General features: G+C 36.4%; 2 protein-coding genes and 1 long non-coding RNA gene across 9 annotated transcripts; 2 read left to right on the top strand and 1 right to left on the bottom strand.

Annotated features, from left to right (window-relative positions):
- Window positions 1-959: 959 nt before the first annotated feature.
- Gyg (glycogenin 1) lies at window positions 960-14,703 on the bottom strand. Of its 5 annotated transcripts, XR_003389627.1 has the most exons (10): window positions 14,563-14,703; window positions 8,585-8,720; window positions 8,267-8,441; window positions 7,892-8,181; window positions 7,600-7,780; window positions 5,709-6,728; window positions 4,870-5,073; window positions 4,657-4,780; window positions 4,077-4,152; window positions 3,024-3,111 (listed from the first exon to the last, which is right to left on the bottom strand). XR_003389627.1 is itself a non-coding variant. In XM_018029993.2 (9 exons), the coding sequence occupies exons 1-9, from the start codon at window positions 14,567-14,569 to the stop codon at window positions 1,694-1,696; spliced, it is 3,555 nt and encodes a 1,184-aa protein (XP_017885482.1). In that variant the 5' UTR covers window positions 14,570-14,702; the 3' UTR covers window positions 960-1,693. The 5 variants fall into 5 exon arrangements, 4 of the variants coding, with proteins under 4 accessions (XP_017885482.1, XP_017885488.1, XP_026672351.1 ...); XM_018029993.2 differs by lacking the exon at window positions 4,077-4,152 and having other exon boundaries at window positions 960-3,111; window positions 14,563-14,702; XM_026816550.1 differs by lacking the exon at window positions 3,024-3,111 and having other exon boundaries at window positions 3,129-4,179.
- Window positions 10,133-11,855, top strand: LOC113464796 (uncharacterized). The gene is made up of 2 exons (XR_003389658.1): window positions 10,133-10,835; window positions 11,643-11,855. It is a non-coding gene; the product is annotated as an uncharacterized LOC113464796 (long non-coding RNA).
- An 834-nt stretch (window positions 14,704-15,537) lies between the features above and the next one.
- Window positions 15,538-24,168, top strand: LOC108628265 (GTP-binding protein Di-Ras2). Of its 3 annotated transcripts, none has more exons than XM_026816714.1 (5): window positions 15,538-15,625; window positions 20,311-20,531; window positions 20,751-20,896; window positions 21,014-21,279; window positions 22,170-24,168. In XM_026816714.1, the coding sequence occupies exons 2-5, from the start codon at window positions 20,345-20,347 to the stop codon at window positions 22,381-22,383; spliced, it is 813 nt and encodes a 270-aa protein (XP_026672515.1). In that variant the 5' UTR covers window positions 15,538-15,625; window positions 20,311-20,344; the 3' UTR covers window positions 22,384-24,168. The 3 variants fall into 3 exon arrangements, with proteins under 3 accessions (XP_026672515.1, XP_017885563.1, XP_017885553.1); XM_018030074.2 differs by having other exon boundaries at window positions 15,559-15,723; window positions 22,188-24,168; XM_018030064.2 differs by having other exon boundaries at window positions 15,560-15,723.
- The last annotated feature ends 30 nt before the right edge of the window (window positions 24,169-24,198 follow it).

Raw genomic sequence — 24,198 nt, 5'->3', positions numbered from 1 at the left:
CACTTTTCTTCGCTATACGTGCGCTACAATCGAAATTCCGCAAATCTTACATCTCTCCTTGTGCGAGGCGCAAAACTGAAACTGTTTTGTATTTCGAGGGTGGAAAATGAATCAAGTTTTTTTACTGCGAATTTGGACTTTTATTTAACAAAAGTGAAAATCTTGTGACTTAAGGAGTCTCGTCCATATCTGGTGAAACCTGGCGAAACCTTCGTTGAGCAGATCGTGCATTTGGAATCCTCCTACAATCCCCGTTATCCAATTAGAAATCGATCAATCCTCGATGTTGCGCGTCGCGCCAGTCGCGCGTTTCTTCGCTTCATCCTTCATCATCTACGGTGGACCTACGCTTTCAGCAACGTCTATCCTTCGTTAGTTGATAAGGTTGATAATTGTTATCCTTCATGACAAACTACTTGGAATTTCAAGATGAAGTGTTACATTTATTTCTTAAATTCAAACTTTCTCACCGCGATTCCGCGATATAGCAAATGCAGTGACAATTGACATTGACAGATAACTTCCCTTTCCTACCCTTACTTGAAGAGCATTGAAAAAATCCGACTTGCCAATTCGCCTTGGCCCAACGCTTACATAGTGAGTATTTATAAGTAATTAAGGAGATAGACTCCGATATGATCAGAGGATCATTTAACTAGAAATGTGAATTTACGGTACTACATATGAAGTCACAAGATAGATGTAAAATCGTAGTTCCAATGCTTTCGTTTATATTTGCAATTTTATATCCAAAAGAGATTGTTTTGAATGAAGTGAAGAGCAGAGCACCAGATTTAGTTCTTGCTCTTTCAAAGAGGTATCTGTCGGCCCAAAAATCTTCTTCTTGTGGGTGCGAAAGAAATACAGTAAAGAAACAATAGTAGGGTATATTTTAATGTAAAATTAGTAACTTTAAGAGTAAATGTGGATTATTATTTTAGGTAATAAATAAAATCATATAATTTTGATCTTAAAGAATGTATTCAAACCATATATGTCTGACAGTTTTCAAAATTAAAACTCGTGTGATTTATTATAGTATGATTGCAGACTGTTGTAGGATTGTGTGTACAGCGATATAAGTATACAAAGATACAAATTGATACATATAAAATATATAAATGTATATTTTTTATAACCCATATTTGTGATTACATTTCTTCCTGAACTGAAGATATTGTTCTGCACTTTTGTTAAATATATGTATATATGCATGTTGTATATATTATTTTTTTAAAGTTATTCAATCACAGCTACTCACATGTGTGCTACTAAATACATTGAAGCTTATACATGAGTAAAAAAAAGAAATTAGTCGAGACATGTATTAAAATAATATATTAATTATACCATTAATTACAGAAGATTATACCTGGAAGGTATGAGTTTCATTCCAATTTATGCAAAAACAGGTTGGATATATAATATAAAAAAGCTTTATTTAGTACTGACACAAAGTTAAAATAATGTATAAATTATGAAGCAAAACATTATGTTGGAATATATTATCTAACAGAAACAAAAAAACCAGAGTAAACAACAAATCTGTGAGTGATACTTATTTGTGGAACTGTTAATATAAAATATAAAAAATTAGGAAGGACTAGTGAGTATCACTTTTCATCCACGTAATTTTAAGACTTTCACATTGGTGAATTATTTAAAAAATTATTGTCATCTTCAATAACCGTAGTTACTGAGTATCAGATTTTTTACCAATTGACTTGGAGGTTACAGGTTTTGTTTTTCGTTTAGGCGGAACTGGTGCTGCATCGGAAGTACTAGACGATGGAGTTTCAGGAACACTTGTCTCAATACTAGAAGATTGCGAAGGTTTCGTACTTTTCTTAACAACTTTCACAGTCTTCTTTTGCTTACTACCAGAATTATTGTCATCGGCACCATCATCCAGACCTTCCTCTGATTTTGACTTTGTTTTCTTCACCACCTTTTTCATTACCTTCTTTTCTGTTTTTTTATCGAAGCCATCACCTTCAGCTGCTTCCGCAGACTCCTCAGCCGGCATCGATTTTCCTGCTGGTTTTTTAACAGGCTTCTTCACTGCTTTATCTTCACTCTTTACATCTTGCTGTGCAGTTTTCGATACACTCGGCGAAGGCACTTCCTTCGACCTCGAGGGTCTAACCGGAGCTTTACCGGCTGATAAAGTTTTAGTTTTCTCGTCTTCCATTGCAGTTCCAGTTCCACTCACTGCTTCACTCCCTTCTACTTCCGTTTCGATTCCTTCTTTTTGCATTGATTCCTCTGGTGTTTTTATATCTCCTGAAAATGACATAGGCGTTTCCGAAAGTTGAGGTTGAATTTGTCCTACGGATAATGAAATGTTTTGCAAAGTTTCTTTCGATTCCGTTAATGGTTCGCTTGATTTAGTGGCAGTATCGATATTTTCTGCAGTTGCGGTTTTATTCGAACTGAATGTTTCTTCGCTTTGCGCCGGGTCAGTCGTCGATGGTGCTGAACACGTTTTATCCTCTGTTTCTACCGAGAGGACAGACGTTATTGTCGAAAAAAGAGCCGCTTCCTGCGGTGTTACTCGAGAATCCGGCATGGATTCTTTTGGTTCCACTTGAAGTACAGACTCTGCAACTTGTATCGGGACGGGACTAACAGTTAGAATTTGTGAGGCAGTTGATTCTTTTGGGCACAGTTCTTTCGAGTGTATTTCATCTTTAATGTTCGCTTGTTTCGTTTGCTCGGTATCTACTACGTAGGTAGTCTTAAGATCACCTACGTCTTTTACGTCACTCTCCAGTTGTCTTGTTTCAGTAATTGTTTCTTGCTCTCCAATTGAAACAGGTTGGATTGGATCAGATGATACTATAGGAGCAGTTGTTTGCTGCGGGGTTTCTTTTAATGGCAAACATGCATCAAGTTCTAAAATTTGTTTATTAGATGTTTGCATCGAAATATTTGCATCAAGCGTTTCGTTTCCAGGTTCTACTGAAATTTTTTCGGTAATATCATCTTCACTTTCTTTCACAGAAGATATGGTATCCTTAACTTGTTCATTCGTCTCTGATAATTTAGGTACGCTTGTTATAGGAACATTGTTAACTAGAGATTGTTCTTCACTATCGGGTGTTGCCTCAGCTAAATAAGAAAAGACAATCATGTGTTATACGTATGCGCAGATACTGTTGTACGTATAAAGTGGAATGTAAATTACATTTTCTACAGCATGTAAAATACATTCTTTGCTACAGATGCATGTACAGTGAATATCTAAATATTACTATCTTAAAGAAAAAAAGATACTTGATAAAAATATGAAATACGTATGCTTATAAATATATAAGAAATGTGCAATACTAAAGATTACGTGTATTTTATATCAAATGCTACACTAAATATTTTGTTTTAAAATTGTTTTCTTGTAGTGCAAATAAAGTATATCTGAAGAAATTTTTTGATTTGAACACAAAAAGTAAAGTGGTAGCGACTGAAACTATTCTTGCTAAATGTGCTCTCGACAAATGCTATTTATTACAATACAACGCAGACATTAATTCGAAGGATCGACGAAAATCAAGATTAGAAAGAAATAAGTTAGAAAGTAATAAGAGAAATATCAATCATGCTGACAGTTATTCAAGTTTTAGGTCTGATATTACATGTTTTGTATCAAGCGTTCATGACATGCAAAGCGTTCGTTTTTGAGTAAATGCAAGCAAACTAATCGAAAATCTGGTAGAAATGTTTGAAGAACTTTCCATTGTTTATTATTGAATTTAGGAAAATATGATTTCAAAGCAGAATTAATTTATATTAATCTGTTCTACATATATGTATATAGTACATCGTGTCTAACAATTAAACAGTCTTTAGATTTAATGTGCTATCACAATTATTGTTATTAATATTATACATAACATTAAACTGCTACAAGTCAGGTGATTTATTCCAACGCTGCATAATTTCATATATGCAATGATATAATTTTAATAATGAGAGTTTTAATATATACCGTGTGCTGGTTTTTAGTTGTGTTTAACAAACTTTTTTAATTTATTTAAAAATCGCGATTTGATAGTGATGCGAGTTCTCGAAATATTTACCCCATTAAAGCAAAACGACATTACAAGACGTAGCAATGCTATGGCGCCAGGATCTGTTAGTTGCTGTCCTCCGTTCCTGTTTCAAACACTTAAACTTGATAAACTGTATAGGAAAAATATGTTTTCACTTCCTTAAATTATGCCCAAACTTTTAAATTCATTACGAAAAACGTGATTTATATAATTTCGCGTTCAAATCAATTTTGGAACAATTCGTAAATCTTTATTCTCTTTCTATATGAGTTCGAATGCCACATGCTGTATTAAAAAAAATCGGGGAAAATAAAATCGCAAAGCGTGTTTTCAAAAACAGTTAATTGCTTTGCATTATGAGCACTTTAATTTTTTATACACAGTTTGCATTACTAATCGAAACGCTTATTAAGTGGAAAATCAAATTTCAAATTCTTCTTGCTCTGACATGTAGTTGTTGCGCATTTGCCTCGTGGGTGAGATAAGAAAAAATGAATTCTAGCTTACAAATTTCGTTTCGTTTCTGCATTAATTTCGGTCAAATAAATTTTCAGCATTTCACAAAATATAATTTTGTATCAGTTTCGATTATTAAAATGATACGTACCGCCGGCTCCTTTATCCGCTTCATCTACAGATTCGATAGATTGCGTAGTGTCAGAAGATATAATCGAGTCATCTTTAATAGAATCAGTCTTGTCAGTTGCGGTTTTCGCGGGCTTCTCTGTTTCCTGTAAATTGTATCACAGACAGGCATTTTGTGTATCAGTTCTATCTACTTGATCAATTTATTACGTAATAAATTGAGCACAGATTATACTTTAGGTGGAGACGGCAATCGCGATGGTGCAAGAGCGAGGGTTTCGCAAATTTTTTTCCAAATGTTGTCGAAGCTGTCGCGGCCCATATAATCGATATGACCTTGTTCCCAGCTCTGTTTTCGCATATGTTCTTCTAATGCAATTTGTTCGGCGCTTCTGGGTTCGCCCAGCGTCATTTGAGCCAAGGCACCGGCGAGACCACCCTACGAAGTCACAATTAATACACATACATTTAAGGAAGTAAATGAAAGTAGACACGAGCATATAAATTGAATCGACACGAACAAATAACTTACAACAAACAGTATAAATTCATTGTAGATTATTCCAAGTTACCTTATACACGAACCGTATGTGATAATAATTACACTATATTGTAAATGCATGTAGCACAAACGTGAAAAATGTAACACACAAATCTAGTAAAAATTAGTAACATACAAACTAGCAATGGATTATGTTATAAATTAAAGGAAGTTTCTCTTTGAACAAGTTTGTTTAGCGCACACCAATAGCTATTTTTATTTAAATAATTAAAGGATAATACACATAGAAGGGACAACAATAAAAATCGTGAAGAAATAGCAAACACTTGAGGATTGTTAAAAACATTTAACAATGATAATGTTCTTATACTGAAAACAACCATGTTAAAAATTGAAACTGCAAGTAATGTCCCAGAAATTACTAAAGATACAGGCGTAGATATAGCGAATTATATTACAATTGTTTAAACAATTTTTTAAAGATAAATTCGAAAAATGCATGATTTTTAAAAGTATCAAAGATTTGTAGTTTAAATTTAAAAAGTAGTATGTAGGTGGGAACAATTACTTACATTTGAATTACTTAGATCATCCATTACGTGTAGGTCAGATTGCGTTGCTACTTTGTGGATATCTGTACAGGGTTTGGAATTAGGAATAGGACTAAAAGATACTGATGTTTTTGTCCGTTCGTCTGTGAAGTTTACATTCTTATTTCGTACAGCCTTCCGCTCAGTCAAATGATCATTTTTATGAGCTATGTTATTATCATCCACAGGCCGATCGTGATCTGTTTTAATATTTACAGACTCGTTATTCTCTTTTTTATAATGATGATTAAACTGCTCACTATTACTCGTTTTATAATGATTACAATCAACATAATGTTCATTATGTTGCTGTCGCTTTATCACTTCTTCCGACGGTGATTCGTTGTTATTAAAGGAATTTTGTTGATAAACAGATTGGTAGTCGACATGCTTGTGTTCTCTTGTTTCTTCCGATGATAATGTATTATTATTATCGTAATGGCTCATCGGTGAGATGTACTGATGATGGTGATCAACATGCTGATGTTGAGATTCGTTGGAATGATGATTTTGTACATTATATACAGGTACACTAGGTCGATTATGCCAAGTGTGTCGAGCATTTGATACGGACGTGTCGCTAGGATGAAAATACGAATGTTGTTGTTCAGTTTCATTATTAACGTAATCAGAAATTTGTTCTTGATTGTGATTATGTTGAATGTGCAAGGGTTCGATGTACTGTTGCTGATAATGTGTTCTACCATGTTCCGTTGGTGGTTCGTAATGAGTTTGATTAACGAATGTAGGCGCAGGTGAACAAGTATTGGTTGTGGAATAATACTGTTGTGTTACGTTGTCTTCTGTTTCGTGAATAATTGAATTGTTTCGTGTGAGATAATTCTCCCACGGATCTTGAAACTCGGAGAAATCTGGTTGTACATAAATATCATTTTGTGTTCTGTCTGTTGTGTCTGTGTAAGTGGAGCTTCGTAGTGGAGTAGGATGTTGAAAAGGTACAGGAGTAAATTCGTGCCAAATTGGTGCCAATGTGCTGGTAGCCTATGCAAGCATCATGCCAAAACAGAAAAAAAAAAAAATGCACATTCGATTGGTTAGTAGAAAACTAATTTAGCAGTGTCCATTTTTCTTATGCCGAATCGCGATAAAACACATTGGTCTAGACTAATTTACATACCGTTTTCTACGGAACTGTATTCGAGTGAGAGTGTTTTATGTTCATACCTTTAGTAGAGCATAAAATGAATAATGAATTAGTTAGAACAAGGTATAGAATGTTAGAAATGTGAAGGATGAGAAAAAATGGACACTGTATGCTACAAAAATAATACAGAAAAAAAATTCGATAGAATATCGACAGCTGACACGATCCGAAGATAAACAGAAATTAATAGAATTCTCCAAACCGTATATTTCTTATTTAGATGTCTGTTATGTACATAGCTATTAATATTCGGACTAAGAGAATATGTACTACGAAAAAAAAAAACAAATATATTTGAAACACTACAGAAACAAAATCATGTAAGAAAATGCTATAGTAAATTAATAATAGTACAATTAAAGAGAAACATATTTATAATAAAAATCTGTACAATTCAGTGATATATAAGCATAGAATGTTGCGTGATTCGGTTTCTAATTAATACGTGTATACACGTGATATCTATGCTATGCTCAATAAAATAACAGAATGATACGATATTGTATCAAGTGTACATAAGTGTGATTGATATACAACTCTTACCTGTGCTTGTTAAATATTTAGAGTCTATTATCTTACAATCTAACGAATAAAACAATGTAGAATTATAAAAAATATAATTCTGTAAACACGTTGACAAATATTTATGTCAAAAGTCCATTGACGTATAATAATTGAGATACGAAGAAAAGAGTAAATCAAACTCACCATAACTGGTGATAACTGTGAATGGACACTTTCACAAAATATGTTCCACCATAATTGCAATAGCGGTTGCAAGTGCGTAGAACCCGGTGGTGGTTGAACAATACCAGTTAAAGTGTCAAAATACTGTAACCACGGTTTTGTAATACCGATAAAGTGTATTATTCTAACGTCATCTCCAAACCTAACGAACAACAGTATTCAGCATCACTTTATGTCATCTTTACTTGCTGTTCCTATTAAAATAATACGGAGAACGTAAAGGATCTACAATTAAATAAATAAGTCTCCTTACTGTTTGAATGCAGGAAGATAAGAGTACGTAGCGGTAGAACACATGTTATAGATAAATGGAAGGTGGTTAGAAATATCTTTTGTGGCCCAGTCGCTAAAATACATGTTCAGTAGACCCTGATCGCCGCCGTCGAACGAACCTTTGGCGGCTGCGAACGCGGTGATGGAAGCGAAAGTTTGTTGGGACGGTTTGTATACAAATACACCGGAATTGAAACAATCGGGCCAACCAACGTCGGGAGCAGCAGACAATTCTTCTCTCTCAAATAACTCGTCGCAATTTCTCACGACCTAGTAAGTATACAATATGACGCAATAAGTAAAGCACGGGCGAACTGTTCCGGATCGAAATGAAACATGTTCGCGCGAAACTTACGAGCGTGTCCGCGTCGAGGAAGACACATTTATCGTATTGAGTCAATCTCCAGCAATGCAGTTTCGTAAACGTGATACCCAATTCCGGCCTAGCGAGCAGTGCCAAATTAGCTTCGTCTTTCGAATCGAGTACATTTACTTCCATTACAACAGAAAAAACTGTTGATAGTTTCTCCCTAAATATAATAGAAGGAATTATTATCTACCGCGCTTCGCCCGACGTCTATCTCTGACCGTTACGCGCGCGCGCGCGTGCAGCCGAAGAATGAAAACAAACGTCTAATTATATTTATAATGGACAAGCTGGAAAGAGACTCACCTCATCGTTTGCGTTACTCCAGGAGTGATCAACACAGCCAATTCATATTTGGTACCAACTCGGCGTAGAGAGTGTGCCAAAACTAAGGCCCCCAAACAATAGGCGTCGTTGGTAGCTAATGTGACCCAGGCGTATCCTTAAAATCGCAATATTTTAATATTAATTCTTACGAGATCTCACGGCCAATGGTCGATCGCTAATTCCACAAAATAGCTTCAATTAAAATATACGTATTCAGGATAGATCATGATTTATTATAGAAAATTGTTTCATCAATTGAAACGATCGATTTTTGCATGTGAATAATTTTTTCACTAGCTGTACTATATGAATATGAACTCCTTATTGACATTAACATATTGATAAGCCGTTGCAGACGAAACATTGATTCCTGTATTGGCTTCGACATTGCGTCATTAACTGATGCTAAATGAATGCAGTTTTCTTCTGGTATAAGAATGTATGTATCTCGTATAAGATAACATCCTGAACTCTGCTAGTACCATTGATTCTACGTTTCTTATCGCTATAAGATTAAGACAATCCTAATAATGTTTTTTAATCCGAATGTGTCGTCGTGCGTCGTCTATTTCAAATTACGTATTCATGTTGTATAATAGCAGTATATCGACACGTTAAGCACTACGTCGGTCCCTGGAGACCGACAGTGAACTTTCCGTTCAGGCGGCGTCGGTTTTTTCCGATTGACAGTGAACTCGTTCAGGCGGCGTGTCGTCGGTCCCATGGAATCAAAGCAGTATCAAAGTTAAGAAATAAATAATGTAGTTTTGATGAATTTATTAAAACTATCTAAGCAAAGATACGGTTTGACTTTACACGGATTACAGAAAGTGAAGAGTTTTTTGGAAATCAAATTTCTGGCTGTTTTTGCTATGCATTACCATAGTCTAACCTAACCGAAAAGTGAAATAAAATCGTCACTGCAATATGTGTTTTATATTATGTATCATATTATTTGACAAGTGGCCGAAATCTACCGCGCCGCCGCTTGAACGGAAAGCTCAACGTGTTAATATTTAACAACACTAGGACAAGAATTGTTCGAGGATAGTTTCAAGAATTTTATTCAGAACATACATTTATACACCGCAAGTTCTCTCGTTAAGAAGAAACGAAAAACGTTAAAAATGCGTGCTGGATTTTCTGAGGCGTCGAAAACGGTAAAAATAGAAGTAGAGGAGCTCAACCGCGTGAATCTAAATGCGTTCAACTTGTTTTTCGCCAATAAGAAAATCCAACCATGTTGCCATTTTATTTATAACACTTTCTATTTCTATTTCGCAAATGTCATCGCTTGATTCACTGCGCCGGGGAATCTGAAGAGATTTGGCTTCAATTACACTGGATTAAAATATTTTTAGCTTACTTATCTGAACGCTACTTTTTCCTTGGGGATATTCTATAACAGTGATGGATAACAACCTACATCAGGTCAGACACTGACCCACGCGTTGATTTTTATAAACTTATTTTTTATATCATGAAAAAGACAATGAAAAATATTAGAAAAAATATTGCCCACTGGGCACGGTGTCACCTGGTTATATCAATCAATTTTCTTTACGTCGACCTTTATTTTGCTGCTCTTCACTTGCAAAAATAAGAGTTGTAAGACAAAACGTAAATTTTTTAGAGGATTTTCAAATTGTGAACCAAAAAGAGTACCATTTTTAACCATCCTCCCCTCCCACAGTGACGCCACGAACTTAATGACCCACGAGCTAGTAGTAAAAAAAATAATGAACAAAATTCGACCCACTTGACGAAAAGGTTCGCCATCACTGTTCTATAACATAGGATATATGTACTCAAAAAGTAAAGACTATATTTGAAAGAAAAGAGAGAAGAGAAGAATTCCGTGATTTTATCTACTTAAATATGTACTGTTTGCTCGAAGCGCTAGATTCTTAAGCGTAGCATGTATTACGTACATCAATAACGTGATATTAGAGATCAAGATTATTAATTTCATTCGTAATGAAAATTCTTGTTTGGATTAAACAAATACCAGATGATGCATAAAATGATCCAATAAATTCTTGTAGCAGCAACAGCAGATTAACTACGTTCGTAGAGATATAAATACGTATTGGTTACCGTTCGCCGGAAGCATTCATCTGCAGCATCGTACACGTACGTAGAGAAACGGCGAGGGAGGACCTTCGATGGAATTCGATCAATTTTCATTTCGGTCAGGCTACTACGCAACACGTGTCCCACGAGACGCGAGGTATAGTTACGTCATAATAATTCTAGTATTATTGTATGCAGTAAGCTCTCGCTCGAGCCTTGAAAATATACCGTCGTTCACGTTTCTGGAATGGTTGCATTATACGTATCGACATTGAATGAGATATTAAGTTTCTTGCGTTAGGCACATTTCACGGAGTTATCATTATAATCACGAGACTTATACATTCGCGAAATATAGACGCGTAATACGATAAATTACCTCCTATTTCAATCGATAACATACTCTCGTCAATTGCTGTTAATTAATTTCCTTACAAATCGTCATCGCGATGTATCGCCGTTGAATATCGTCGGCCAACGAGAATACGAAGGCCTACGCGAGACGACGAAATAATTTTAATATAATAATTAAAATATAAAATTTGATTGTACACTCAAAACTCGATAGAACCTTTTTAAACAGTTCAATGCTTAAGTATTTTGTGTGCATATCTACTTTGAACATGAGTTTTGTTATAAAATCATACAGATATACGAAACGAGTCGCATGTTCTTTATCAGTAGCCGAGTTTATCGATACGTTCAATGGCCTGACGAAATTCTATGGTGTCGATATAAGTCCAGAGACTGATCGAAACGTGCTCTCTCTCGTGCAGTTCTATCAATTATCAATGAGATATTCAATTGAAAATCATATTTCATGTTTAAAAAATTTGTCAGCAACTTCTTATTCAGTAGTCGAACAGTAAGTGAGCAGCGATCTGTACCTGTAGTATGTATATAGTATTAATTCGAATTATCTTCTGACTTATCACTTTTTTTATCACCTATGATATAATTTCAGAATTTTATTCGAACACGGATTGAACTTCGTAATCCATTAAGTAGTTGGATCAAGTGTCGAAATTGTACGACATCGTTATTAAAATTTTTTACAATGCGATCACGATCGAACAGTTGCCAAAAACGATAGATAAACTGCGTTTAGTAATTAGAAAGTTTAGTATTAAGAAGTAGTAATGAGATCAATAAAAAAAAAATGTTCAATCCTCATAAATTGCTAAATGTATTGTATTTAAATGTTTTTATTGATTTTATAGTCGTGGAGTGCAGTTCAGTATCAAATATGCTGGTAAAATTAAATACAATCAATGTGTGAAAGTAGTAGTGAATCACGGTTGCAGAAAGGGAGGAGAGTAGAATCGAGAAAGAGAATAGATAGAGCAGTAAAGCTCGGGTTTCTGCTACCGGTGTTCTCCGAATCATAACGCGTTGGATGACAGCGAATATTTCTATACCCGAGTACGAGATCATCGGTATTATTTGCGTCAATGTTTATAAAAGTAATCAAACATGTCGGCTTACTGAGAACTGCTCTATTAAAACGATTCATTGTCTGTTTCATCATTTAATTACGGGTAGGTAAAAATTATTCGATGACCGGAAGTTGCGTGTTAACTTCAACAGTATGTGGCTTGATACAATCGTTTTGGCAGAGGCGCATCTCTATCCATTTGTTGGCGCGTCGACGTTTTCGCAGAGGCGTTGTTAAAAAATATAAAACATTTATCTTGGCTATGAGAAACGCGGTGCTCGGCTTCTCGCATATTGTAATACGCAGACGAAACCCGAGAGGCAGAGTGCCGGCGTCGTTGTGCCACACAGGTTTATATTTATACAAGCCGACCAGCTTATAATAGCAACCCAGCCTCGCGTTTGTACAAAATGCATTCATATACCTTGCCTTAGGTCAAGCACTTGTCTCCCAGGTCTGACCAGATTTCCTTATACGATCACGTAGTACATACGTACTTCAGTTCAGACACGTCTACGGATCGACACTTTCTCCGACGTACTCGTCATGCGAACAGACACCATTGTTGTCGCTTCTTATCTCGACTCGCTTTTAATGAGATAATCTTCTTGATTCACAAATGCCCAATGATCATCTTTTACGTTAAATGTTAAACCACTACATCTGATATCTTCACGTACTTTAAGTTCATTTTATTCCAGTACATATCTCATGGATAGAAATAGAATAAACATGACCATTGGTGCAATCACATTTTACTCCACGAAAACTAGTTCATAATTTCTATTGGTAATCTATTTTTCTGAGTTCCATGTCATTTTATTCTACTTATTTTATCTACTTCTTCAGCATTAAGACGAGAAGAATAAGAAGGATACCGTTTAATTAGGAATCCATCCAACATAGAGCTAGTCTACAAACTAAATAGAATTCCGCGCCCAGTTCAGGCGAAGGTCAAGATTGAACCTACATAAAAATAGTATACAGCTATTCCGCGTCAATCGAAGTACAATGAACTTAACGATCCGAACTTCCGTTCGACTGCACCTAAGTTTCTGTTCCCTAATATTTCCAGACCGTCGTCAGCCAGCAAATGCAATAACACATGCAAAACCGATGAGATCGTTGCAAAAATTAATTTTAAACAATATTGTTACATGAGAAAAGTAACAAACAAATGGTTTTGTTTCTTGACTTTGTGAATGAAGATTCCTTGCGGGTATATCGCGCCGGTCACTGTTACATCACCGTGGCACGTTGATCAATAAACATATTAATATCGCCGCCGTAATAATATTAAGTAACTCTCAATTACGGAAATATTCAATTAAATAAGTAAAGAATAATGAACGATAATAATAAATATTTATAATAATGATGCATGAAAAGGGGATTTCCTTCTTTTTGTTAGTCGTACAATTGATTAAATGCACACCTGAAATTAAGTATTATTTAATAAATACAACTGGAAGTTAACCAATGTCTACTATAGAAAGAAAGAAAACAGCTTTGTTTCGTTACCAACAAATAAAACATTAGATATTTAAATAAAATGATATATTGTATAGGGAAATTTTCATGAAGTGGAAACAATTTTACTAGGTTCAAAATAAATATAAAGAGATAGAGAAGGTTTGGCAGAGAGCCGCAATTTCTTCCACAGACGGCTAAGAATAAACTGCACGAATACCAACAGTTATCTTATTTTATGCAGGAGGAATCTTGTTTCTGAGAGAATGAAAAAAAGGAGGATACAACATTGTTCTTCAGCTATCTTGTGCTTTAAACAATCGTAAAGTATTACATCGAAATACATGAAGAATAATTTCCACAGCCGCTGATTTCCAGATACCATATTTTTTTTTTCTTTTTTTTGAAAATCGAATTTCACGCATAACTTCTTGTCCAATTACCGTTCTTTTTTTCTACAATATGATTCCATACATTATATTTGACGCTTTAATTCTGATCAAATTTACGAAAATAAAACTATATGTCTCATTGTGAGAAACTGTAAATTGTATAATACGTAAGACATGGTCTAACAAATTCGCGCCAAGTTACTATCGAAATGCAAGTCTTCCCGCATGCGTCTAAAGGAAAAAGTCGAGCGCGAGTCAAACCGATCGTCGCGAAAGAAATAAAAACGAGAGACGAACGTGTTCCGCATCGTATAACGAGCTATTATTCAAATCTATCGTTCCTAATACGAAGCGACGAATCATCCGACAATAACGCAAAAGAACGTACACATTTTTACCGCCTATGAGGTTATTGCTCGTTGTCTGTGAAAGATATAACTCGTATGAAGGTCATTGGGTCAAGACCGGTTACCGGCGATGTTATCATACACCCCAAATGAACTCTCCAATGAACATAACCTTCGGTCAAGCCGCATGAATACGATAGAAACATTATAAGAGATATGTATTAAAAATCCGGCACTTACCACCCATGGTTGGCAAAGAGTCTCTGTTTCTTTTTTAACGGACCGATTTTACGCACTCAACACTTTCTAATGCCCGCACAACTGACAAGAACCCGTACGCACTTCATCAGCGCTACAATACGAGTGACGACTTGAGATCCTCCTTCCATGCGGCGACACTATCCCCACTTTCATAAGGAAACCATCTTTTTACTCTTCTGTAATCCCATCCGTAGGTATTACAGACAAGCTAAACGTTCCCGACATTATCGACTTGCATAGAATGAGATTACAGGATTAATTGGAACAAAAACTACTTAAATATGTACAAGTACGCAATATTTATTTCTGTTCTTCGCGTACAATTTTTGGTGAAAGGGAGAGAATCGCGTGAGACAAGAATCGTAAAGACGTATGAAACTCAAGAAGTAAATAATGCAAAAAGGGTGAATGCTCAAGAAAAGAAGTCCCAATATAGCGCCGCACTATTAGTTCCCGTCGGTTTTAATCGATAATGCAAAAAGAAAGAGAAATAAATGTTGCTAGGTAAAACCAAAGCAGGATCTAATAATTAGTTCCTGCAATCAGTATAAAATTAAAAACACTCCCGAGTTATTAATTCATAGAAAGACATTCGATTTTTTCAGCGTTTTCAAGAAAAAGTGGATTACTGTCGTTGATGTTCAATAACATCCATCGAGTAGTTATACCCTTTATGATGAATATCATAGTCAGACATAAATACAGACGTACCAGACAGACGTACGACAGATGTCATCGAGCATTGACGGTAATTGGTTTCTATCTCTTATAGATAACAGCCAACAGGGGTAGCAGGTAAAAAATAATATACTAAAATGAGGAGAAGAGAAAAAGAAAGATTGGGAAGAAAGTGAATGCTGCAGCATTCTTCAGGTATATACGATCGACCGCATATTATCAGAAAATAAATAATGCTGCGCACGCTCCTTAAGGGGAAGTTGATTTTCGTAGTACTCGGCGGCTAACGCAAGTCACAACAGAATATTCCGAAGAGAAGAGGGTTGTTCAGTATCGTCTCGACGTCGGTCGGGAACGAAGCTGGGTATGTTTTTTTCGTACACATTGTACAGTTACAGTTGCACGTTGTCTAACAGACGGTTCGTTATATCAGAATCCGAAGCTGCTTCTACCCGTATCCTGGTAAGTTATCTCTCATATCTTTCAGCGCGTACACCCTTTTCACAATTTAAGTCTTTCTTTTTAAAACACGCGTATAGTTTTGCAATCGTCTTGCGAGGGCGAGAATTGAAATTAATGCGCCTGTTGATTGCCTACTACGAGTTCGTTCTCCGCTTTATTAGACACAAAATTTTCGCATGTCAGTATGTGCATACAATTTTGATTTTTATGAAATACGATGCACATGAATTTAAAGAAATTCTGAGAATTTCGTTGCGTCCATAAATGTGAAATATCACCAAATGACTGTACGTGGAATTAGTATACATGCGTGTACACGTTGATAGATGGAAAGAGAAGTAGGAATATTTTATAATATATCTTCAATCATTGAAATCGTATTACTTCTTATCATAAAATAACCAATGTCTTCACTTTTCACTAACGTTATTGAAACAGGATTGCTACAATTTATTCCTGTTTTTCTTCTTTCTCTAAAAAAAAAAGATTCAATGTTCGATCTTTTTATTGATAAATGTTTCATATTTTGAGGTTATGTATAATTTTTAACTTATACGATACAAAAATGTATATTCCTTCATCTGTACATTTGTGTATTTGCTCATTTATACAATCAGTTATTTAATTATTCATATCAGTCGTATGTTATATCGTATCTGCTTAAAAGATTGAATAGTATCGAATAATATAGGCGAATTTCAGTTGACTAGTAAAAAAATTCACTCGATTATAATTAATAGATGTCGAATGTTACGTCTGTGCAAACAGTTAGAGGAAATCTGATTACCGCTATGTTTCGGTACAATTTCGCCTAATCGAATGAAACGAGTAATCGTTCAGGGTCAACGTAGTTAACAGAATTTAATATCGGATAGGAAATTGTCCCAGTCCTGTCCTTTATATCTTTTTTCCTTGAAGGAGGTGTACCTATATTAATAGATCTGTATTTAGGACAATATTTCTTGCATTATACTCTGAATCCAGAGATCATCCGGTATTTCTGCATTGTCGTCTGTATTTACGTCTTTAGAGAGCATTTTAAAAATATTCAAATTGCAAAAAACTTTATTTCGAAGAGTTTATCGAACTTGATTCGTCGCTTTTAATGGCAGCCGCTCTATCAGACTGAACGTTCCTTCGAGATGTTCCTCTTTTTAAAGAGAATCCGTAGCGTAGCCTCTCATATTGCGCTCCTCGTAGCAAGCACCCACTTTAACGGCATCATACCTTCTTTTTACCTTCATCGCCTTCTCCCTTCATGAAGGAATTACAATCATGGCTATATTCAGCAGTGTAGTTGCATTATTAATCCACGCTAAAAGTCAGAAGCGAGATAAATAGAATGACGTGGTAATTTTACATTTTACGCGATCGGGTATGCACAAAATAAGTTTATTATTCAAAGCGTTTTGAAAATAGGCTTTAAACACGGTGTTGTTCGATGGTCAAGAATCGACCTTTGACATTAACCAAGAACCGATAATTATTTCCGGTTACCTCGTGCGAAAATTAATATAACAAAGGAGAAAAGATGAGGGTGACCATTAAATAGACGATGATCGAGATTCTACAGCTGTGCAGTACGAATTGTTCGTGTCACTGCTGTTCAAGATAAGAACTCCTCGAATTTCGAAGGACGCGCACACGATGGAGAAAATTCGGGCGTAATCGTAGAAGCATTCGGACGAACAATTTCGCGACCGTGCAGTTATTACGTAGTAGTGCCCTGTGCCCAACTGTGTGTCTGAGCGTAACATAATCATTCCACTTGCAACGATGTTTACACTTACGTACACGATTGTTAAGACAGTTCTTCGAAACATTATCTTAACATCATAACATTGTGCCCTAATGAAAGATGCAGTTTCTACTAACAAATCTACAGGATATATAATACGTGCAAATCTTTTTATAAGTGATCACTTTTCTTATTCCTAATCCGATATTAATGTGAAAAGTATTTGCATTGTATAACACAGTTTCTACTTGGAGTTTCATTCATGATTATGTAATTATCGCGGCTCTTAGAACTGAACAAATCGCACGTTCTTGGACTCTGACATAAAGGGGACAATTTCATATTCACCGATTTAATGCCATCGCGTGCACGATCTGATACTCGAAATAGAAACGAATCACATCGTGTCACATCACGAATCCGTACGTTCCATAGACGTTAATAAAAAAAAAAAAAGAATCTATAGTCCGCTCAGAATTTCGGAAATAGGGATAGTATGGTTGAAAATAAGCCGATTTGTCCACCAATCGGTTTCGAGGATCGAGCGGAAAATTGGACGCCAACCCACAACAAGTTTATCCGATAAACGATCGCTTTAGGATCGTTTTCGAAGCGGCAAAGAGAAAAGTGGAGAACGATGAAAAAGAGAACAGTCGAGCCGATGCGATGGGACGAAAGGGAAGGCTGCGCGATGTAGAAATAGATCGGTCAGCACTGTCAGCAGCGCGCGTGTCCTGCCTTTGATCGTTTCACGCTAGATCAGCTTTTATACATATACTCATACCAATATACCCTTAAATCTCTGTGTTATACACGTGTATCTTTAGCACGAAACAACCACGATTAGTTCAACTTCCCTGTTTTTGTAAGAAACGGCTACTAGCAAATAAGTAGTGCAAATTTTACTGCGTATACATTCACGTGAATTGAATGAAAAAACTAGTTTCTCGCGTATCTCGCGTCGATGATTCATAGAAAGCACGAACATTAGGCTGCTGGTTCGGAGCAGATACAGGCGCAATCAGCTTCCTCAGCACACGCGAGTACGCGGTAGTACATATTTCGGTTTCCCCAGGTTGCGTGCGAATAAAAGCTTTTCACTGTTCCTTCCAATGAACGAAATTGACACAACTGCATTGTCTGGCTGACATACTTTCGTTTCGAGTATGGAATATTCGTGAATTTTACACATACGTTCGATGTTAATTTATGATCTAAAATGTGTAGATGTTTCCTCTTCGTTGATACAGTGACGCACAGAAAAAAAAATACGTTAGAGAGAATTTGATCGCACGTGCAAATATTATCGATAACAGCAAGCAAATGATATGTAAATATCGAAATTATGCTCCGGTAGCAGGAAGCTCCGGTACAGAATTCTGTTGGAAATCACGTGTTTTCATCAGTTTTTTCAGTAACACGAGACGAAGCTACGACAGCTCCGCGAGGTTTGTTCGCAAGAAAATAAAGTTGAATCTATTTCTAAAGCTGAATTTGAGCAAAATAATTATCTCGTATACTCATATATACATATGTATAGGTTGTTCCTCAGCTTATCGACAACATTCCGCGAGACTTGTTTGTTCGCTGAATCGATTGCAAAATAACAAACTGAATGAGGAATAGCGTACAGCGAACGGAAACGAGATGCATCCGATTCGTGCCGGAAAGTTGGTTTCATCCGCGATGCACAAACAACTCAGGGGCTTACGAATGCACAATGATCTTTTGGCAAATGTTAAAGTTAGGGAAATTCATCGAATATCATCTATAATTAGAAAATTACTATTTGTCTCGGAACTTGGAATTGACGAATGCGCAATAGATAGGGACACATAAGTATGTATGTATACGTACACTCGTATGCTACACGTATGCACAGTTTGCGGCTTTAACGGGTGCGATGCGCTAATTAATTTTGATATACCGGCGAATAATAACGAAGCGATATCGTTAACAAGAGTTTCGCACACGTGCTTGTTATACCTTTAGCTTTTACAAACTTTTTTTCCTTCGACATCTACGTTACTGAAACAAACGAACGCTTTCTATTGCACCGGCACGAGCATCGTTAACTGTAAGCACGACTGATACAATCGAAATTGTACTGATCCAAGCGTCGCGCGGAATAGGGAAATTGCTGTGAAATTGTCTGTGTCGTAAAGAGGTCTGATTCGATGGGATGCATTATGCGATAATCGTGAATCATCGCTCCGTAAACCATGGAAACATTCTGGCAACCAACTGTCTGTGAATTGACCAAATGTAATAACGTACAATGCGTTTGTGGTCTGTTCACAACTTGTAATATAATACTCGTGGTTCTCCAGGCAGGAAGAAAGCAAAACTGCGGACGCTCGAAGCTTCGATTTTCAACGAAATCGAAACAGATCCATGCGATTACATGCGAAAGCATTAGTTGAATCTTTCAATTCTTGACCCAGATCCTTGTTACCGCTTGTACTCCACTTTAATTCTCCAGTGTAGGGTGAAACGCGTTTCGATCGATCATAGAGCTTGCGAGACGCCTTCAACCGTTCCCTTTTGTCTGATGTACAAGTTCGATCCGTCATGGGTCGAACACAAGTTACATAAAAAAAGGTATAATAACAAATTTTAATTGAAAGTGACGAAAACATCGGTGGAGCGAATACCTCGTTCAACCTGGTCGAAAGCTACAAATATTCTTGCTTTTGTCTATGCCAATGTGAAAAACAAAAGGATTTATTATACATATGTACATACGTAAACTGCTTGTGTAAATTCATATTTTATAAATACAACAAACAAGTTGTCACTGATAAATCTGGGATAAAAGATGATTACGTTTAATTTTCACGTCTTCTTAGAGTTTGATCAAGACAAGTTGAACGGACTTACGGCATGGCTGATCACGAAAGAATCAGAGTGGTGGTACTGGGTGGTGCTGGTGTTGGAAAAAGCGCGATTATACGTTGTTTACTCGGGCAAGGATTTAGTGAAAGATACAGGCCCACCGTTGAAGATCTTTATTCGAGGGAATGTGTTCTTGGTACACTCACCCTGAAAGTCGATCTATTGGATACAGCTGGTAAGAAATCCTCCCCTCTCCCTTTCCTCTTTCGATATTATGCAACAGGGCAGAGTTAGGCATCGACCACATACTACTATCGCGTAAAATTCCATTAATCTAGAAATACGACGGGAATCTTGTTAAAGTCATTATTTAGAGAATGAACATTCTACTCCGTGTATTTAAATGTTGTAATTTGCCTAAACTACGTACGTAGTAATATGCATACGATTTCAGGCGATTTACAATTCCCAGCTATGAGAAGGCTGAGCATAGCTACGGCACACGCGTTCCTTCTCGTTTATGCAACTACATCGCTACCAAGCTTCGAGTGCGTGAAACGATGTTTCGAAGAAGTCAGGGAACAACGGCCAGATTTTCAGGTACCGTAAAACCGAGGATAATTTAAGCGCATAACTCCGTTCACTACCAAAAAGAAGGCGGAGTGCGGGAATCGATGGGAAAGTCGACAAATATTGAGATTAAACACCGTTCGTCAGGAAGTGCCAATAGTCGTTGCCGGAAACAAATTGGATCTTGCCCCGACGCGAAGAGAAGTACCGATTGAAGATGTGAGCGAATGGGTGTTTTGCGAATTGCCGAAGCTTCGTGCCAAAGTGATGGAGTGTTCTGCTAAGGATGATTACAATATTAAAGAAATATTTCGATGTTTCATCACTCTGTCCAGAATCGTACCGAAAAATCATACCGGCGATTCGGACGAGTCAGGCCTTCGACGAAGATCTTCGGCCTACGGATCGCGCAGGTACACTCCGCTTTCTCTTTCTTCTTCCCCACTTTTTCTCTTCTACCCTCCTCCTCCTCCTCCTCCTCCTCACCCAGCTTCTCTCGTTCTTCTCTTCTGCTATTTCTCTTTACTGCATGGTTTTCCAATTAATCATGAACAAATGAAATGCCAATAACTATATGTACAACAACTGTACGCGCGCACATACCGGAATGGAAACGGTGAAAGCAACACGCGAACATAATTTCTAACTCTGTTTAGAAACACTTGGAGTGGATTTGCATTTATATCGCGAATCGGGTATTAATTATCAAGCCGTTCCATTAATATTTTCAGACGTAAAAACGAATTTTCCATTGAAACTGCGGACGAGAGAGAACCGGTTTTCGTGTCAACAAATAGTTATACAGATGACAACTTGACACGTTGCATAACATTATTATAGTGTACAGAGTATTCTATTGGGTAGGCAACTAAGTGATTGCGGATTTTAAATAAGAACAAGTCTATCGACAAACTCCGCAATTATTTAGTTGCCAACCGAATACAACTACGAGCTAGCGAAAATAAAGTCTGAGAAGTCAAAAAGACGAGATTATAAAAATTGAAACATTTCAATTCTGAGGATTCTCCAAATATGTACAATTATTATCGTTAACAGTAATTTATTACAAGAGCAAAAATATTGCACTCTTTTTTTATTTCAATATAATTAGTACTATACGTTTCAACGGATCTACAGTCTTTCTGTCCGATGAGGAACCCTCAAAAGTATTTGTAGCATTTCTTCGTATTATTTTGGCATCTAGAATCGCTGTTTGAAACAGAACAACTTATCACTACACCGACATTAATCCCTTTCTGTCGTTTAACTTGGATCGCTGCTTCATCGGTTTCGCGTATTACAGAAGCGATCGAATCGGTAGGTCTGGCAGTCCGCACGGTAGAACCGGAAGCGCTGGCCCTGGTGGCCATTCTCAGCAAGTGGTCGCAGCACAAAGTTCAACCGTCAGTGAAGATACGAAGAGCAAACCACGCAGCCGTAGTTTGATTCGACGTACTTCACGAAAAACTAAACAACAAATCAGAGACACATACACAGACGACTGCAATATTTCGTAATTTACATTTTCCTTCCCTTTGCATCTCGCTATTTCCCTCTCTCTTTTTCTCGCCCACATTTCTTGCACGTAACCGTTCAATCCTCTGTCGGTGTCTCACTAAACGGAACGATACGATAGAACTCAATTTATCCCAATATTGGACAACTTTCGGGATAGAACAGAGAACGTGTGAAAAGTCGATTTTCTGATTGCGGATGAAGACGAGGATCTCTGTCGCACGATGCGGGGGGAGAACAGGATTCGAGCATCATACATATGTATATTTCGTTATGCTGCTGTGTAACTTCAAGGACTCCAACGCGACCTCTCCGTTGAATTGATTTAGCCGAGCCAATCGCAACAAAACGGTTCACTTGGCTGAGAATACTTAAGTAGTTCAAGCAACAAAAATTTGCTACTGCTTATCGGCAATGCTTAAATCATGGACTTAAATTCAGGATAAAAAATGAATTTAGCATAATCGGTGCACTATACATATTTGGCTTGCTATATTGATTTGGAATAAATAGAGTTCTGTTGTAAAATATAATGTAAATCATGTTTGTTCGGCTATTTTCCGAATGATCTCAATTCTCTCGACAGCACTTCGCGAGAGAGTTGAAAACTTCTTGGACACGTTAGTGCAAGAAATGAACAGATTAAATTTGACTCGATACATGAAAGTATTACGAATCGTGATATAATATCGTAATACAATTAACCCGTATGCGGTAGTTCGTTGTATGTACGACAACAATATAAAAGTCCAAGCGTTGACGAAAGATTTTACCAGTTTCAACCATGTATGTTAACTATAAACAAAGGACCAAACCATTTCTATAGTTTTGATAAGATATTTTCGAAACGTGTTTAATGTTCTTTCTTTTTTCCGATTTTTGCACCACATTCTTTAAACAAGATGGACCAACCCCTTAACTCGTTTACTCTCTTTTCCGATCCCCGCTGTACCATTCTAATTGTGTCTCACTTTTCTTTTCTTTCTCTATATTTTCATTCTATCCGTCCGTTTGTACGTTAAATATTTATTATTAAAATAATTAGATATGATTCGATTATCTAAAATTGTAAGTATCATATGATTGCGCGTGTGTGGAGCGTGTGAGTGTACCAAATGTCCTTTGTAATTTTAAACGCGCGTATATCTGGTGAAAATAATTCACTGTATATTAGAAATCGAAAGTCGATCGTTGTATGGCACGAGTATCACTGAGGAAACCGTGAGAAAAGATATTTGCCCTAATAGCTACGAGCACGATCGTATTGAGAGTATATTTTTTACTCTCTTATAAATGTTATGAGAACTTTTCTCCGTTTTCGATTTGGATATATACATATATAAATTTAATCATACATATCGTGCACAAACGTATCAAAATGAATCATTGCATACTTATTTTATCATAAATCGTATTTCACATTGACATATCATAAGTAACACGTATTGTATTAAGTGCATCAAAACTAAAAAGTACTGCAATATGATGCATTTCACTCTTCAACGACGATATTCAGATCATTTTTTATCTATATCGAAGTTTCATTTCATTCGAAACAATCCAATCAAAAAGGTTTTTGAGATACCATTTTGTCCGATGACATATATGTAATTTACCTATGCTTATATCTTGCAAATACATACGAAGAATCAAATTTACTATTGCGTTGAGTATTAGATCAAAAGCAATCCAGGAATCGTTGGACGAGAGTTAAAAAGAATTGTATTAGTCGCACAAAACGCTGTAAAGTATTGCATATGTATTATAAATATAAATGAAAAAAAAAATGCGGACGTGTATGTGCGAGGATGTACACG

Source organism: Ceratina calcarata, unplaced genomic scaffold (assembly GCF_001652005.2).
Source record: "Ceratina calcarata isolate Rehan_Ccalc_2016 unplaced genomic scaffold, ASM165200v1 scaffold127.2, whole genome shotgun sequence".
Lineage (NCBI taxonomy): Eukaryota > Metazoa > Arthropoda > Insecta > Hymenoptera > Apidae > Ceratina > Ceratina calcarata.
Note: the sequence above shows the minus strand (reverse complement) of the source record. Positions and strands in the feature narration are given on the sequence as shown.